Source organism: Lucilia cuprina, chromosome 2, assembly GCF_022045245.1.
Source record: "Lucilia cuprina isolate Lc7/37 chromosome 2, ASM2204524v1, whole genome shotgun sequence".
NCBI lineage: Eukaryota > Metazoa > Arthropoda > Insecta > Diptera > Calliphoridae > Lucilia > Lucilia cuprina.
Genome location: NC_060950.1, coordinates 16909013 through 16929296, shown reverse-complemented (window position 1 = coordinate 16929296; position 20284 = coordinate 16909013). Strand labels below are relative to the sequence as shown.

The window sequence follows — 20284 nt, the reverse complement described above, 5'->3', positions numbered from 1 at the left end:
AGTTCAGTTCTAGTTCAGTTCTAGTTCAGTTCTAGTTCAGTTCTAGTTCAGTTCTAGTTCAGTTCTAGTTCAGTTCTAGTTCAGTTCTAGTTCATTTCTAGTTCAGTTTGTTAGTTACTTACTCAGTTAGTTAGTTAGTTAGTTAGTTAGTTAGTTAGTTAGTTAGTTACTTAGTTAGTTAGTTAGTTAGTTAGTTAGTTAGTTAGTTAGTTAGTTAGTTAGTTAGTTAGTTAGTTAGTTAGTTAGTTAGTTAGTTAGTTAGTTAGTTAGTTAGTTAGTTAATTAGTTAGTTAGTTAGTTAGTTAGTTAGTTAGTTAGTTAGTTAGTTAGTTAGTTAGATAGGTAGTTAGTTAGTTAGTTAGTTAGTTAGTTAGTTAGTTAGATAGTTAGTTAGTTAGTTAGTTAGTTAGTTAGTTAGTTAGTTAGTTAGTTAGTTAGTTAGTCAGTTAGTTAGTTAGTCAGTCAGTCAGTCAGTCAGTCAGTCAGTCAGTCAGTCAGTCAGTCAGTTAGTTAGTTAGTATAAACTCAAATTAATTTATTAGCAAGATATGGATTTTTTAAGCAAAACATTTCATTTAATTTACAACTTTCTCTCTTTACTTCCAGCATAAACCAAATAAATCTCCACAACAACTACAACAACCTTAAAACAAAGAATCGATTTGTATCAAATGAAAATTCTTCAATTTTAAAACATAAAACAATAACAAAAATACCAAGAAAAACATAAACCAAAAGACTTTTTTCCAAAAACACACAAATAAAGTAAAGATAACAAAATAAGAAAGAAATCATCATCAACATGCTGCAGAAACTGTTACAAATTTATTACAGCATTTCAAAAAACATTCCTTGATAAGTCTACAAAGAAATACTGGAACACAACTTAAAATACAACTTGTAGAAAAAAATAAAATAAAAAATAGCAAAACACCAAACAAACAAATGAATAAATATTCAATATACCTGTTAAAAAGATCCACATACAACATTTAAAGTAGAAATCAAATAATAACAGAAAAAAAAGAAATAGCATATCACCACATATCTCTTTGCAAATCCAACTCTAGTTGAAAGTCAGTGGGGAAGAAAAGAAAACCCACCACACGATAAATTCTCTTAACAATTCGTCTGCTCAATTACAAAGTCTAAAAAGTTGGAATAAACAGAAAACAACAATAAAAAGTAAATAAACTGTCTCCTGCGGCGGCTCTCGATGAATTTCAATCCGGCCTCTTTGCGCAACAGCCTCATGCATACGAAAATCATGGAATGGACCAATGATGATGCTCTAGAACTTATCGAACAATATCGCTCACATACCGAACTGTGGAATCGTGCCGATCCCAAGTACAAAGATAAATTGTGTCGCTTTCGCGCATGGTCGGAAATTGCTGAACGCTTTGGCTGCAGCAAGGCTGAGGTCGAACGCAAAATGAATGTCTTGTTAACCCAGTACAGACGAGAGAAACACAAAATGTTGGTCAAATTGTATCAGGGCATACAGCCGAATCCCTCCAAGTGGTATGCTTTCAAACGTTTCGACTTTATGGAGGCGGGTGGTGGTAGTGCCAGTGCTTTAGCGGCTGGTATAGCTGGCGGTGGAGGTGGTGTTGCAGGGGGTGGTGGTGGCATAAATGTAAGCATGAATTGCAGTGGCAGCAGTAATAGTGGCATTACAACAAATGGTCATCATCATCACCATGCTGCAGCAGCCGCTGCTGCAGCTGCTTTAAATGGTCTAGCTGCTGCCGGTTATGATACCTCAACAGCTGCTGCAGCAGCACCAACAACATCACATCATCGCAGAATGAAAAGTAAAGAGATGAAATATTTTGGCGCGGTGAGTAATAGTTTTTGTTGAGAGTAAAATATTTCGTTTTTATTTTATTTTTATTTCAATTAAACATATTTTTTTGTGTTTTATGTTTTTATATCTTTCTGCATTCTTATCATAATAAATAAAACATACGAGAAAAAATGTGTTAGCTAAGGGATAGTTAGCTAGTAGCTAAAGATAGTATGTATTTAGTGGAGACATAAACCGTAAAAGAATTTATCACGTGCTATCAAACAAATTACAAACTTAACAGTCATTCGACATCAGAAGATTGATCTCTTTAATGATCTGGATTATTAAATCCAGATCATATAGAGCCAAATAATTCCAAAAAGTCAGCTAGTGTCTAATTCAGGTTTACCCTATAAGTCTCTGAAATGGCTGGGTTTCCTGACTACAGCCGATAGTTTGCAGGTAAGTACAATCATCATAACCCAGCTACCCCCTAATTGCTTACTTTAATTGCAGTGTCATTGATAAGAATTCATTGACTTTATTTAAATTTTCTTTGAATATTAATTTTTTTTGCCCTGTCTTCCTATCTGTTCTCATTATGTTAAGAATTTAAAAAAACAACAACTGACACAGACACAACGAAATACACAGACTCTAATAATGATGTACACAATTTAATAAAAAAAATTGTTTTTCTCTTTTAAAGAAAAACAATTTTTTATGTTGTATTGAAATTCTAACCGAAATTAACAATGCACAGTGCAACGATTTAGAAAAGATAGATAGATAGATAGATAGATAGATAGATAGATAGATAGATAGATAGATAGATAGATAGATAGATAGATAGATAGATAGATAGATAGATAGATAGATAGATAGATAGATAGATAGATAGATAGATGGATAGATAGATAGATAGATAGATAGATAGATAGATAGATAGATAGATAGATAGATAGATAGATAGATAGATAGATAGGGGACCTGCTACATTTTCTTGCTTTAGTCTCACTGTGCGATGAAAAATATCACAAATTTACAAAAGGCAGTTCCTCAAACTCTGTCTTGACTACTTTTTTTTCACATTTCCAACTTTTATATCAATGAAAACAACTAGAAAAGAGAAATATTTTAACAACAAGAGTATGAGTAAAGAGTGAACAAAAGAGTAGGTAAAATGACATTGTAAAAAAACAACTGAAAATAAAATACAAACTAAAAATCAACACTAAACGTAACAAACAAGTGCATTTAAACGCAAAAAAAACTGCATGTTATGCTTTTGAGAAGGGGAAGATGAGGTAGAGGCGAGTACTAGATATGAAGGTAAAAAATAAAACAACAACAACAAAAAAATTGGGGGGAAAATTATAATTTGTATATAGTTTTTTGTTGTTTGTTTTGGTTTATTTATATTTTTTCTTTTCCTTTAGTTGATGTGGTTGTTGTAGTCGTTTTTATTTTTTTTTGTTTATTATTTCATTCAAGTATATATTGAGTATGAACAACAACAGAACTTAAAAAAAGAGAGTACTTATACGTAGTACACGTAAAATTTAGTAGTGTTGTTGTTATTCATTATTTGTTGTAGTATTTTGTAAGGGTATTTAGTTGTTTTGAAAAACACAACGATGAAGGCTACGTGTATGGAAATACATACATACATATGTATGTATGGATGTGTTGTGTATTTATGTTTGTTTGGCTAAAAGTATTGAACAAGGAAGATGATGATGATGAGTTTGTACAAGTGTTTGTGTGCAAGCCCCAAACCCCATCATGGGTTTTAATGGAGTGTGGTTTCGTTTTACTTGTTTTTGTTTTAGCATTCGTTGATGAAAATGTAAACAAATACTTCTTATGATGTGTGCGTATTTGAGGGTTATTGTGTTTTTACACATTTTATTGTTGTCGGATATTGTTTTTTTCCTCGATTTAAATCTCAATAAAAGAATTTATGGAATTAATCCTGTATGGCGCAACAAAAAAAACCTTGACTGGGGTGTGTGTGTGTGCGAGAAATTAGCTTGCGTAAAAGATGTTTTCAAAGTTTCTCCCTGAAGGACTTCAGAATGAGAAGGTTAAAATACCGGTTTTACTTAATTGCTAAATAAAAATCAAGGATGAAAAACAAATACTTATTTACTGCAGGTTTTAATGAAACACATAGGTTTGCATTTCATTTCTCTTGATCTTCCGAAGAATTTTTATAACTCTAGATTTCTACAGAAGATATCTGGAGAAATTTTGTCAGATTAAAAAGATCACATGCTTTAAATATGACTAATACAAAGAAATAGCTTAAACGGAAGCTTTATTTAGAGAATCAGTAACGATCGCCTAGAAATAGAACCAATAACAATCTTTTTGTTGAGTTTTTTTTCAATTAGGTGAGTGCCACGTGGATCTATCTGATTGTGGTGCCTAGTGGGTCTTTTAGACCAGCCAGTTCTCTGTTGTCGGAGAATAAGATATAGTTTCTTTTTTCTTCTTATTATGACAATTTCCGCAGTATTAATTGTACTCAAGATCCATTCTTTAGGCATGATTGCTAATAGCACCGATAACTGCGTTCGTGTCTCTGCAAAAACTTAACTGTAAACTTGACCTACGACCTTCATATGGTAGACATGTTGCCCTAGGAGTTTGAACATTTGATTTGGCGAGTTTATCAGCTATACAGTTTTCCAGACAGTTGTTATGTCCAGGAATCCATATTGACGTTATCCTGGATTGTTTTGCTCATTATCTCATTCACAAATTACCGGCCGTTAGATTTTTGATCGTGAACATATGTATATCAACCGATAGGTGATAAGTTAGTTTGCCGCTTGTTTTCAACTTCTGTCTAAAAGAAGACTTGATTCCAAATCTTTAATTCTAAAACACACCATCAATTGTTCCACTTACAATTTTAGGTTAGTAAGAGCTCCTCTCAGGAATCCAGATCAAGAAGAAGGGTCTCATAACGTAATAGTTTACATTCAGATGTAAGTTTTCAAAGTGTTTTAGAGTCCAACCAAACCAAGAACCACTTAGACCATCTAGTTAGTTTACATAACTAATGATAAGAATAATCTCTTATATATTAGCTGGTAATCTTTACAATTCATTACAATTAACAGAGCCTGGAGTAGTCTTCATTGATCCTGTGATGAAGATTATAATGTTTCTTATCGTGCGTGGCATGCGCTTTCAATTATAACATCATAAAGCAATATGCTTTGAAAATCCACTTGATACCTTTAGGGTTAACACCCCGACTAGTAGCTACCGCTCTGTTACATGTTTATCAATCATAGATATTCACATTTCAGTTTACTGTCAATCATTACTCCGAGGTACTTCATGTGATCAGTAGTCATAAATTATAGCAGCTATCAGAAAAAACGTGCTACCGGAGGCATTGGTAAAGGAGTGTACAACATGCCCAATAAAGTCTAGATCTTTGATCAAACCAATAACTTATTAACAACAAACTATTGCTATCTCTATCACAACTTCTCTAAACAATCCCCGAACTGCCTTAACATCACACTATGTATTTGACTAAATCAATTTAACCTTCAAAACCTTAAGAAAACATTTGACCCCAGACCAATTAAATCAAGAGCAAGAAGATTATTTTCGCTACTCGTGACAAATCATAAAATATTAAGGATCAAAATGCAACCATAATATACATATAAAGGCCCCCTTTAAAAGTAAAATTAAATACGTCCCCTATAGACTCCATCCAATCAAATGCAAAATATAAAATATTTATCAATCATAAGGTTAAGATACTCAGTTGTATCGATGTTTATGTATATGTTTCTATGTATGCATGTATGTTATTATTATTATTGAGTATCACAATGGTAATGAGAGTGTTGATTACGATGACAATAATAATGATAATTATCAACAATATTATTAATAATAACAATGATGTACATACGAATGAATGTAAAAAGTAAGGAACTCTCTAGCAAAATAAAGTATGTTGTTGACAAACAACATCATCAATAAGCAGGAGCACAGAAAACTTTAGAACGAGGTCATGTGTAAAGAAAGAACAAAACAAAACAGAAAAAAACATTAAATACTGACAACAAAATGTTGCCATATGACAACAAAAACAGACAACGACAACAACAGCTATAGCAGCAGCAACAGCAAAAATAACAATAACAACAAGTAAATGAAACAAAATCAAAACAAATAGTAACCAAGTGGTCTTGTGTGCACATACATATTCCCAATGTATTAGACCAAATGTGCCGAGATTCAACTCCACCCAAAATTCCAAAAAAAAGTAATAAACAAATGAAACTAATGATGATATTAGCGTTGCTGCTGCCAATGGTGATGATGTTGTTAATAATGACGACAGTAATGTTGTTAATTATGATGTTTAGATGATATTTTCAATATTTGTTGTGGCATATAGCGTCATTAGTATTTCTAGTGTGTTCGGTTCTATAAACATCTACATATGTATATAAATAAGGAATAATTGAAAATTATTTAAAGTGACAAGGACAAATTTATACTTAAGCATGTTGTTCATTAAATGTGTCTTCTAGGAGGAAGTTTGCTAAAATAATAATTAAAGGTTGTACTTAGAAACTTTGATAGAATCCGTGATCCTCATTTCAGAAACAAACCTTCACGTTCTCTTTAATAGTAAGAAACTCGATAGTATCATTGAAACTATCAACAGAACGATTAGGTATAGGATTAGCTCCCATCGTACCATAGGAGGAAGGTAACTTTTAGTCTTGTTGCTAAAATAATAGGTTAAAGGTTAAACTTAGAAACTTTGACAGAATCTGTGATCCTCATATCTTTAATAGTAAGAAACTCTATAGTATCATTGAAACTATCAACTGGATCCATTAATGGATCCTAGAATGGTACAAAATTTAAGACTACTGATCATGTGAAGTACCTCGGAGTAATGATTCACAGTAAACTGGTATATGAATATCTTTGATTGATTAACATACAAGAGAACAGTTGGTAATTAATGGGGTTTTGAACCCAAAGGTCTTAACTCCATTTTCAATTTTATGAAAGCGCATCACATTCACAAATGTGGAGTGCATAAGCTCAAGCCTAATGTACATCCCGACAAGTATAAAGCAATCACGAACCCCAACATCAGGTGAAATCGAAATCCGGATATACCGGAAGATGACCACCCTTATGATGCCATAAACATAGAGACATATTTGGTAGTCCGAAATACCTAACAAAATGGATCGGGATCCATCTTGAATGAACCGATCTATGCGACAAAGGAAATAGGAATTTCCAAAGTCAATCAATTTCAATAATTGCTCTGACAATTAGTCGCATAGCAAGCATTAATATATCCTTTTGAGATAGCAACAACACCAAAGAACATCCCCGAAGCGTAAAAAAGCATACTGAATCACTATGTGGACCCCAAAGGAACCTCGACCAACTGACCAGCCAGAACAAGTCCTGCGGGCAGATTCAGATTATCTGGTGCTCTGGTTAGATCCAATTGTCATTATTTATGCAATCTGACTAAATGGTCTAAGTGGTCCGTGGTCTTGCAGGATTCTAAAACACTTTGAAAACTCACATCTAAATGTAAACTATTACGTTATGAGACCTAATTTCGATAAACGTTTCTTCATCCGAATTCCTGAGAGGAGTTCAGTATCTGAGTCTAACTAACCCAATGTTGTAATGCATGTTTACATTGGCTTTTAGAGGAGCGGAACAATTGATGACTGTTTTCACATTTGGAATCAAGTCTTCTTTTAGATAGAAGTTGTAAACAAGCGGCAAAACAATCCTGGATAACGCCAATATGGATTCCTGGACATAACAACTGTCATGAAAATTGTGTAGCTGACAAACTCACAAAATCAAACGTTCAAACTTCTAGGTCAACTTGTCTACCGTATGAAGGTCGTAGGTCAAGTTTGCAGTGATAAGAACGGTGCAGTTAGCAATTATGCCAGAAGAATGAATCTCGAGTACAATGACTTCAGTGGAAGTTGTTATAATGAGAAGAAAGAAGAGAACTGAGAAAAGAGAAATGATTGGTTTAACAGTCCCAATAGAACTGCACATAAATCCACGTAAGACGCTCATAATTGGAAATGGATCTCGAGTAAAATTACTAATGCGAAAGTTGTCATAACGAGGAGCAAGAAGGAATTATATCGTATTCTCTAAGAACAGAGAATTGAATTGACAATCATACGGATCCACTTGAGATGCACATAATTGGAAACAAAAACATGTCAAAAATATTGTAATTCTCGACGATCGTTACTGATCCTCTAAAAAAAGCTTCAGTTGAAGCTTTTTGATCTTCTGTAGAAGTCTAAAGTTATAAAACGTGTTCGGATGATCAAGATGAATCCAATATGTGTTTCATCCTTGATTTTTAGCAATTAAGAAAACTTGGACCTTATAACACTTGTTATAAAGGCCAATTAATTCCAGATAACCAAGGTTTCCAACGAAAGCAAACCTCCCCTACAACCAAATATTCATCTTATTAACTGCGCTAATAAAGCGGAAAATTCTTTATTCGAACTGTTTGCCAACATACCAACCCTTCCATTAATATTCATTTCACATTAACTTTTCCTCTTAACCAATTATATGTTAACCCACGTAATAAAATGACAAAATAAATTTAGCAAAATAACATCACATACTCCACTTCATTAGCTGGACAATTAACTAAAAAACCCATTGACCTCCCTTAAGCAAAAATAAGGAGGAAGGTTCACTTCAATACCACTTAATACATACTAATACATACTACACTTCATTTGCTTTTCTTTTTCATATAACATTTTATTGTATATTTTTCTCATTTCAAACTTGTTTTTTGTTTACGTATGCGTGTTATTTTTTCAGCAGAAATTCAAAAAAAGAACAGCAAAACAACAAAAAAAGTAATAACAGAAAGAAGAAGAAAAACAAAAACAAATGAAAATCTGAAAAAATACGTTTCATTCAATTCTTTGGCTGTCAATGATAAGCCCGCGCAAAAGTATGCGCCTGTCCTTCGTACACATAAGTAAACAAGTCGACATACATATTTACATATATACATATGTATGTATGTACATGAATGTTTACAATACTAACGTCATCATCATGTTCTCTTACCATCATCAACGTTATTGTTGTTTTTGTTGTCACCGTCATAGTGAATAACAAACACACACAAGCTCATATTGCACATGCAATGCAAAGTGTGTTTCATTCGTATTGTTGTGGTTCTCCCAAAACATACATACATACACTCTCACTCATACACCCATTAATAGGGTTGCCAGTAGATAAGGGTATCGTAGTCTATGTAAAATTATATAAATTTCCCAATAAAGAGAACTCCACGACTGGCACATTGTCTTTGATAGGAAATCCACAAACATGTTAAGTTTCCTAAGCTCCTGCAAGCGATCAAGATCAATGGATCAATGACCAATCAGGGAATCCGAATCTTTTGACTACGTGGCGTATGTGAAATAAATAATCACAAGGTACATAACATACTTAAGGAACTCAGTGCTTGCATTGTGAAGCTTAATATAAAAGCAGAGAAAGGTCTCTACTAGCAAACTGAAAATGGAAACATGGTCAACTAACGCCATGTTAAGAAGGCAAAGAACGTATTTTTAACATTGTGATCTAAAAGAAAAGGAAATTTCCGGAGTAGAATGTGTAATGTTTCTGAAAGTGGCCTCCGTTAGGTTAGTGGTTAGAGTTCTAGTCTGGTAGACCGGAGGTGGTGGGTTCGATTCCCACCTGAGGCACTGGTTAAGGAGCGACAGAGGCCTAGGTGTATTTCTCCGGATTTGATGTTCATATATATGTTCATCCTCCTTTAAACTAACTTCTACTCACAAGAGATACTTTTTTGGAAAATCATATGGAGGGTAAGTACAACTTAAAGGCATCACCCATTCTACAATGAAAGCCTTCGGAGCAAGATATGAATTCGGCGAAATCTTAAGGTCTTAACACAAAGTTTCTTAACAGAAACCTCTATTACTGGTCAGGCAGAAAGTTAAGAAATAATTTTCACATTTCCACCCTAAGAATTAGAATCTTCTGATTCCATGAACATTGAAAACTACGCGGTATATAAGGCTTTTATCGAAAATAGATCCGAATATCTGGGATGTTATGTTATTCAAGATATAACATCTCTTATAAACACTCACCACAAGGAAGGAACTACGATTAGGAAACTAAGTTTTAAAACATCGAAAACTCAAAAATTACTTGAACTCCCAAAAGTTAATGCTTTAAAGAATCAAAATGCAGTCAAAGGTAACGATCAAATATGAGCTTGATGGCGGAGGTTTCAAAGAGAAACAATTCCTATAACTAAAGTGGAAGCTAGACGAAAAAACTTCTAAAGACAAACCTCTACTGAGAAGGAGGAATAGGAAGACATTGTCGAAAATGTCACAAAGAGAGATTTTAAAGTCAGTCAGTTCCATTGGTTTCGATAACATTTTACCAAGTGAAAGCGCGTGTTAACACGAAAGTAGCTTATACTTTCGAGCAACAACAACCTCACTGGGGATCATACATTTATGCCGAAATGTTGATGTCAGATGAACTCTGTTCTCTTCTGGAATCTAACTGCGAAACCAATCACATGAAAAAGAAATTGAAAACCTTATCCGTTTTAGAATGGAGCATTACCTACTGGAAGTGGTGTCGTTGGGCGACCTTCCATAATTTAAACTTCAGAAGACCCAAATAACATGAGGATGTGTGGTTGTATTCCCTCCCAAATCTCCAGGGGAGTAAATCTGCGAAATCGAAAGTTAAAGATAAAGGTAAAAACATAAACTAGATAACTTCCAATACAAAAGAAAAAATTGAAGGGCTTGCAAGCTTAAGCCGATATGCGTATCAGTCTTCATTGTAGTGGAATAGTAAAGATAATGGAATATTCACCCCTAATAGAAGTGAAAATTTTGTTCCCTTAAAATGTTCATTTCCCTCGAAGAGAAAATTGCTTAAGAATTCATTCACAATATTTGATTTTGTGTGGAACAGCTGTTCAATGTGTACAAAATTCCATCGACAAATTTTACAACAAGGGGACTTTTACGTGAACGAAAAAAGTGAAAAAGGAACACATTTCACGTGAAATGATGATTTCCGATAGGGGTGATTGATTCGAAAACCTTTGGAGGTAAAGGAATCATAGAATTCCACAAAACTTATTGGCGTTCATGATCTATGTTATTAATCAGCACTCCCCCACCCTCCAAGATTATTGAAGTACACATATGATCCATTTCCAGTAATGACGGCAATTTTTTGCTCCGAAATACCAAATTTGAGCTTAAAAAATTTCACATAATTCTTTCGCCTACCTGGTAGCTCTATCCATTACAATCGACAACCCTATACAAACTCTCTTCAGTTCTCATACTCATTCTCTTTTTAGGTGAATTTTTCACCTCGTTTTTCTTAAACCACGCAACTAACTCGTCCTCCCTCCCCCCACACATACTCCTCTCAACCAGGCACAAAACAATTCACAGTTGAACTTCCACTGTTATTGTTTTTCTTTTGACTGAATGCACAACATGCAATGCAATGCAGCGTAAAATACCACTACCAAATGACTACAAAATACTACGAACCACAAAACAAACTGACTGAGAGTAAATGGGGACGCACTAAGTTTTTACGCGAGTGTGTGTCTGTGTATGTAAATAAGAATGTTGTTGCCAGTATCAACAGCGCGCCATACCATCAATACTATAGCAAAATGTACACAACAACAACAACAACAACAACAATAATAATAATAATAATAACAATAATATGGTATATACAGTGTACTGTACTCTATAGAGTAACTGATCCAACTTACAATAACAATAATAACATTGGAATTGCATACATACATATTCACATAGAGAACACATATTTTTGTTCATACATAAATACATACATGCATATTTTGATTACACAAATGAACATCATGATGACGATGATGGTGATCATCACAACATAAATATTCGGCTGTTTTGGTGGTAGTCAATGTATCTCTTCTATAGTGAATGTCTAAATTGATGACTTCATTGGTATTCGAATAATTTGCAGCGTGATCATTCGTAGATCCTAAGAAATATATTCCTGATGATCTACCCAGGTTTCTCCGTCCGTCTGTTTGTTAAATGCACTTTACATTTTAGAGGGAAGAAGTTTACTGATCTAGTCGATACTTGTAGTTGAGCGAACTTTAGAAGATCATGTGTCGTATATTTGTACGATATTCCGGACAAGCACTCCGACTAAGTTTTAATGTTAGATTGGAGCCTTTATAATCCATAGAAGATATATTTACCTCTACAAGTGAGTACGTCGGCGAATCAAATCTATATAGAGGATCCTCCATTTTCAAACCGTTGCTTTTTATACACTCTTACTAGTGTGAACACTAGAAGATTGATAAAATTTTTAGTTGGCAAGGCCATCACATCGAACTTCTGGGTATTTCTTATCATACCAACATACATACATATATTTATGTATATATGCATGCCCATATACAAATTCTTGTTATTGTTTGCATATATTTTATAAAGCAACAGCAATAACAACAACTTCTTGCAAATATGCATCAAATGACACACGTTGCATGATGCGTTGTCATTGATGTTGTTATTATTGTTACTCGTCGTATTATTTGTTATTTACAAATTTATATACAATATGTATGTTTTTGTTTTTATATACATATATTTACATACAATTTGTTGTTGTTTTCATGCATACATACATAAATATTATTTACTCAATAATAATGGTCGTCTTGTTTTTGTAATATACGAGTATGAAAATGTTGTTTATTTTGCGCGTAAAATTTCAGCAAGTGTTGCCAGCTGTTGGGGTTTTTAAAGCATAATTTTCTGCAACATTAGCTTTAACTTCTATTAGAATTGTTAACAAAAACTGAAAAAAAAGACTTCGCCAAGATTACTAACTAATAGCATGAGATCGATGTTCTTAAGATCCACAGCAAAGGAGACAGAAATATTCCCATTTTCATCCATGGAGTTATCCTATTATGTCGAGTATGGCCAAGGATATAATCATCTGGAGAAGAAGCCTTTAGAATTTGTCGAAACAACAATGACATTAAAACTAATATGCTACGGATAAGGCTTTATACTAGAAGAGTTTAATAGTTTTAATTGTCGTCGGAACAGAAACGGTTTTTGGCCCATCATAGAAAGAGTAAAGGATAGAACTAGTTCTTCAATTTTGATCCTTTTTAATGAATGCCAAATGAGATGACGTTGCTGCATCTTGCAACTATATTCTTCTTCAGGTGTTGAATTTCCGGAAAGTCGGAAAATTGCTAATGTAACGACAATCCAATTATCAATCAATTCGGGATTTGATCGAAGGAGTTATACGAATATGGTCTTGGATATAATCATCCGGATAACAATTTATCCGAAGGAATTTGTCAAAACAACAACAGCGTTGAAACTGATATGAAACGGATAAGGCTTTATACTAGAATAGTCTAATAGTTCCACTGGTCGTCGGAACAGAATACTTTTTGGCCATTCATAGAAAGAGTAAAGGATAAAACTAGTTCTTCGATCCTTTTAATGAATGGCAAAAGAGATGACGTTTCAGCAATGATCTAGAAACTATATTCTTCTTCAGGTGGTGAATTTCCGGAAAGCAGGATAATTGCTAATGTAACGACAATACAATTATCAATAAATTCGGGATTTTGAACCATGGATTTATGCTGTATTTCCAATATGGTCGTATATATAATCGTCAGGATAAGAAGCCTTTAGAATTTGTCAAAACAACAATAACATTGAAACTGATATGCTACGGATATGGCTTTATACTAAAAGAGTCTAATAGTTCTTACTGCTCGTCGGAACAGAAAACTTTTTGGGAAATCACTGAAAGAGTAAAGAATAGAACTAGTAATTTCGATTCTTTTATTAATGGCGAAAGAGACACTGGTCTTGAAACTAAATTCTCCTTTAGCCGGTGAATTTCCGAAAAGCAGGATAATTACTATGTCACGACCATCGAATAGCAATCAATTCGGAAATTTTATCCATGGAGTTATGCTGTTATTTCGAATATGGTCATGAATATAATCATCCGGAAAAGAAGCCTTTAGAATTTGTCGTAACAACAATAACACCGCAACTGATATGTTTCGGATAAGGCTTTGTAATAGGAGTCTAATTGTTCTGCTTTTCGTCGGAACAAAAAACTTTTTGGCCATTCATAGAAAGAGTTGCAGCAAAAACAAAATTCTTCTTTGGCCGGTGCATTTCCGGAAAGCAGGATAATAGCTAATGTAACGACAATTCAATAGCAATCCCTTCGGAATTTCGCAAAACTTTTAAATGGTTCAAGTATTTACTAGCTTTCGTAACGTCCTCTCTACGGGAGATCCACTAGTCCTTCTTTCAGAAAAATTATTTTATTCCATTGAAAGTTAAGATAGGGCTCTAGATATTTCTAAGGGTTTTCATGAGTTAACGTGAGAAGCTCTTTTATCAATTTTGTTTTGATGTCGGTAACTACTTCTCTCACCTAATATCGATAATTTTTTAGTGATCATTCTATAGCTGTTGTATAGATGGGATCTCTTCAAAGTTTGATATCTTCTAATCTATTTCTTATAGTTCTAAATAATACTCAGACTTCCTATTCGATCTACCCTTTGCACATGATAGCAACATTTGAAATTTCTATTCATTTTATTACCGGTCAAGCCTTTAGAAGATTGGGTTAATGAGATAAAAGTCAAATGCATAGCTTATCCATGGTTTAGTAACAAACTTGGGTAGAGAACTTGGAATGGCAATGTGCAAATAAAGGACTTGAAAGTATGCAATACTATGAATGCTATTAACGAAGCATGCGAATACAATGTGATGTCCGATAGACTCAACATAATTCTAAAATGTTGAATGTCTCAGTTTTTTATAACGGTTTAAAAAGTAATTCACTCCATCTGATCTGCTTAATGTTTACGCCACCACTTACTACTTTCTAACTTCTTCTCAAAACTTTCTAACACTGGTAACTCTAAATTTTTAACATCAATGATAATATTAACATAAAAAACATTCAAATACACTTGCTAACAATAACGAAAAGAAGTACAAAAATCTATATAAAAAAGAAGTCCATACAGACTTAAATTAGATAAAGGCGCGTAGATTTAATTTAGAACACGAACATGAATGCATGTGCACATGACTGATGGACACAATGTATGTACTATTTGCAACAATGTTTATTGAGGTTCGTGTGGAATGTACTTTATACATTCTAGTGCACACAACATTTAAAACGATAGACAGTTTTCCTCATTTTCAATGTACCCCTACAAGGCGTTTGAAGATTACTAAGTTTAACAGATTGTTCGGCATATGACAGGTTCTTCTAGATCTATATAACGATAAGAATTAGATTTGAAATCTTGGAAAAAAAGAACTCTTCCACAAATTGTTAAACGAAGATATCAGCCCATATTCTTAAGACAGAAGTTGATTAGAATTTCTTTAGTAGTCACCATTCCAAGTCGTTTACGATCAACACCTTACAAATTTTATAACATTTTTTTTTATTGCTCTACAAGTCATTAGAGTATAAGCATACAACTACAACAACTACTTGTAAGCATTTGACTAGTGATTATTGTTGATGTTGTTTTTGTTGTTAGTATCGTGAATAATATCAATAATAACAACAATAATGATGTTGTCGTCGTCGTTGCCGTTGATGATAATAATAATCATAGAAATGTTTATTTGCTTATTTACAAATTTGCACGAACCAGATATTTTTTGTGGAGTTCAACTTTGTACATGTCAAGTGTAAATTAAGGGAAGGAGTGAGTGTAAGTTTCAAATTGTTTACAATTCATTCAAATTTACAGTTCAATTGTTGAACTGTGGTGATTTGTTTAACTAGTTCTATTAGAAACAAAAAGACCTGTCATTATACTAATGGGAAATCCAAGACTTTCACCGTAGTTCAATTCAAATTGTAAACTTAGGTTAATTAGATAATAGCTTAAGTACAATTGCAAGATATGAATCTTTTTTGGCTTAAAGATTTCCCAAGCTGGTGAAATATTCACTGAAATGATGTGAACAACGCTAAAAGTTGATGATGGACAGCACTCAAGGTTTCCGACACCGTACAATACATACGGATAAGGTGTTTATTAGCTTCCGAAATTGGACGCTGTAACTATTGAGTATTCATCAGATCAAACTGGATTGTAATTCATGATTGTATGATTATAACTATCTTCTTTAATGAGGATCACTTTTGCAGATGCAAAAAGAATTCATCCCTTTGAAAGGGTCTATCACATCCATGAAATAATTCTTATCGAGCCTTAACTTCTGTCTTCGTAGTAAATGATTTTGTTGTGAATGAGAGACTGCGAACGTAGATGGTCTTATTCATTTTGAAATTCCTAGTTTAGACATCAGATTATCAAATTTCTCAAAGAGGAATGGATGGTAAACCGTGACTAGTTTATTACTCTCTTCTATATTGCAAAGGAATGCAAACAAATGCCATTTCTAATGATTGGACTGCTCTTTTTCATGAAAGATTTCTTTTAGAGCTCGAATTTATTCCTTAATAGTGATTGATTTTGTCACAAAGAGAGGTTGGTTGTTGTTGTAACAGCTCGACTGTGGCCGATAGTTCTTTCCTGGGGAAAAAACTTTCGGTTGATACAGTTGTCGCTGGGTTGACAATCTTTGGCCGAGTATGACTCGGGTCGTTCCGGAGCGAAAATCCAATTGTCGTGGGAACGAGAGAGGTAGGTCGAAGACAGAGATGAACGAAGTTGCAAAGAAAACTGTTACTTTTTGTCTTCTTAAAAACATAATCTTCGACTTTAAAACTATGTCTTTGTCATGAAAGTGATCTTTGTAACACCAACACCCTTTTCCCCGATTTGGAAGAATCGTTTATATCTATAAAAACCATATTTTCCATTAAATATTCTATTTAGGGACCCGGTCGTTGAATTCGTAGATGCAAACAGAATTGTCAATGTTCAGGTTATACCATGAAAAAGTCTATGATGCTAATGACTTTTAGACTTTTCCATGGAAGATATATTTTATAAAAGAAGATGATTTTCTCATGTATTAGAGACTGCGAGCATGGATGATCAAAGTTGCAAAGGAATCTTCATCTTTTAGTCATGTAGTTTGAAAATGTAAAACAACTTAAACTTTTTGTCTTCTTAGAAATACAATCGTCGAATTTGTATTTACAAAGATGTATGATGGATGTTAGCATGGATGGTCGTAGTAGATAACTTTTTCGCAAAAGAGAGATAGTGAATATTCGTGCACGGAATTGCAAAACAATAGATGGTTGAAGTTGCAAAGAAAACTTCATAATTTTGTTATTTTAGAACCCCGATCGTTGAACCCTGTTTAGTCATCAGATTATAGTTTTAACAGTGAATAATTCTTCGCGAAAGAAAGACTGGAATCTTGAATGCATAACATTGAAAAACAAATTCAAATGTTTTGCTTCTTAGGGACCCAATAGTCGACCTGATATCTATAAAGATGGATGATTTTCTCATGAAAGAGAGACTGCGGTCAGAGATGTGGTCGCAGATGCAATGAAAATTTCATCTTTTTGTCATTTATGAAACCCGATCGTCGAACCATGTTTAGACATCAGATTAAAGTTTTTGTAGTGGATGATCGCAAAAGAAAGACGACATTGCAAAACAACTTTAACTTTTTGGCTTGTTGGAGGACTAATCGTCGACTTTTTCATCTACAGAATGAATGATTTTTTCAGGAAAGAGAGACAGGGGGTACAAATGGTCGAAGTTGCAATGAAAATTTCATCTTTTTGTAATTTTAAAACCCCATCGCCGAACCAAGCAAAGACATCAGATTATAGTTTTCGTAGTGGATGATTTTTCGCAAAAGAAAGACTGGAAACATGAATGCACGAAATTGCAAAATAACTTAAAATTTGCACTCAAAGATGGTGGAAGTTGCAATGAAAACCCGATCGTCGAACCTAGTTTAGAAATCAGATTATATTTTTCGTTGTGGATGCTTTTTCGCAAAAGAGATACAACGAATATAGATGCACGGAATTGCAGAACAACTTCAACTTTTTGTCTTTCCAAAACACCCAATCGTTGACTTTGTATCTACCAAGATGGATAATTTTCTTAAGAAAGAGAAACTACCAACATGAATGGTCGAATTGCAAATTGTTATGTTAGAACCACGATTGTCGAACTATTGTTGGAAATCAAATTGTAGATTTCGTAGCACAGATGTAAGAAATTGGAAAATAAATTCTTTTGTCTTCTTAGAGACCTAATCGTCGACTTTGTATCTACAAAGATGACATAAAAGATAGACTGCGATCATGGATGATCGAAGTTGCAAAGAAAATATTAATATATTTGTCATTTTGGAAACCTGATCGTCGAACCATGCTTAGACATCAGATTATAGATTTCGTAGGTGATGATTTTTCGCCAAAAGGAGGCTGGAAACATGATTCTAAAATAGACCCGATCTTCAAACCATGCATAGATATCAGCTTGTCTTTTTCAAAGTGAGTGATCTTGCGACGAAAATCACGTGTTGGTATACGAAGAGAAGTTGATTTATATATGTATGTATATTATTTTTAAACGTTTTTCAAAATGAATATTATCTTTAAGTATTAAATTTTCAAATTGTTTATTATAAATTTTAGGAGACATCCCTTAAGTATCCAATTTTATAAATTGTTCGTATCATTAGTAAGAAAATTTGATGTGGTATGTTGTTTATATTTATTATCTATATTTGTTTGTTATTGCTATTTATTCATTTCGTCAGTCAAAACGACAGTTAGGCAAATGTGTAGAAAAGAAAAAAAAAGATATTTAGGTGAGAGTTTAAAAGTGCGAGTAACGTTGGTATGTGTATACATATTCTCAAAAAAAAAATAAAATAATAAATGAAAATAATAAATGTATTATTAGAACTCTACTTTACTCACTCTACAATAATTGTGCTTTCTTTGGGGAATTTCTATAGTTGTTATTGGTATTATTGTTATACATAGTCATCTCAACACCAAAATCTGCTTCATACCCATCTTGCACAACACCTCCTCTCCTCTCCCCACCCCACGCTATTTAATACTATATATATTTGTTGTTTTCCATGGTTGTCATCGTGGAAGTTGTTTTTGTTTATGTTATTTATTCATTGGCTGCGTTGATAATCAGTTTGTTTACATTTTTAGTTGTTTTTTGTGTGTGTATGTTGTTGTTGTTAGTATTATTATTTATTTTTATTCTCCTTCTCCATTTTCAATTTGCACTTTGTGTGTGAGTGTCAATGAGACGAGTGTTGTGTTGTTTTCTTTTTGCTTCTTTAGTTTAGTGAGTAGGGAGAGATGTATGTGTATGTTTTTGTTTACACTAAAAACTGTTCCTCATACCAGTACCTGTCTTCTGTCTCCCCTTTTGCCCCTGCTTTTAGTGTGTGTGTTTAATTTCCTATGTATTGGATAGGAATTGTATGGGGATTTTTTTGTATTATTATTGTTTTGTTACCCAGCTTAGCGTTGTCAGCCTTCACTGCGTTGATATTTGCGTTAACAAAATAACAATAAACATCATCAACTACCCAACGGTTTAGCTAGGAGTCAGTGTCTCTCTCTCTTTTCGAAAATTTATTCGTGGTAATTCTGAAAAATATCGATATATACTGAGGTTGAAGTTGCCAAAGGTATTTTGTACATTTATAATAGTTTTAATCACTAGTTTGGGACTGCTACCCCGAACTGCAGGTATACTCATACATTACTTACACATTTACTTCTAGACATTTACACCGACATGAACTCATACAATAAAACAGGCATTTTACTCGAAACGAGGTTTGTTCTTGGAGAATATTTTGACGGAAAAGAAATTTAAAATTTATTAGAAAAAATCCACAAATTTTGCAGCAATTTCTGTGAAGTTTATAATCTAACACTTTCTTCCTATAGACCTTCATAGAATGTTCATATCTGCCTGTAATGCAGCAAAAATTTACCCATCTGTAGGAAATCAAGAACACAAGTATTTTACTGTACCTGTAGATCGAACAATTAAGGTATGATCTGACTTTTTTAACCAGAATGAAAGTGAGATCAGAGAGTTCTATATAGTAAACACTAAACAGAGACTTAAACAAAAAGGAACATGTATTGGCACCATTAAGTTGGAAGTACACAACACACGTTCAGCAACTTTCAACTTTTGACGCGTCGACAGCTGATCAGGGTTGTATTTTGTTTTCTGTAGAATAAAAATATACAAATATGAAATAAATTTCATCAAAAATTAATGAAAAATATTAAAATTTAAAACAAAAACACAAAATTTTGTTCTTTTAGTGGTGTGTAACTTGC

The 20284-nt window shown here is 33.4% G+C and overlaps 1 protein-coding gene and 1 long non-coding RNA gene across 5 annotated transcripts in view; one reads left to right on the top strand and one right to left on the bottom strand.

Moving 5' to 3' along the window:
- Window positions 1–20284, top strand: part of LOC111682254 — an 81828-nt gene that overhangs the window by 43940 nt on the left and 17604 nt on the right. For all 4 annotated transcript variants that reach the window (XM_046945149.1, XM_046945147.1, XM_023444154.2 and 1 more), the window contains exon 2: window positions 607–1843. In XM_046945149.1, coding sequence (XP_046801105.1) covers window positions 1217–1843 — 627 coding nt within the window. In that variant the 5' untranslated portion in view covers window positions 607–1216. The remainder of the gene's footprint in view (window positions 1–606; window positions 1844–20284) is intronic.
- LOC124418531 lies at window positions 18549–19835 on the bottom strand. The gene is made up of 2 exons (XR_006940057.1): window positions 19697–19835; window positions 18549–19573 (listed from the first exon to the last, which is right to left on the bottom strand). It is a non-coding gene; the product is annotated as an uncharacterized LOC124418531 (long non-coding RNA).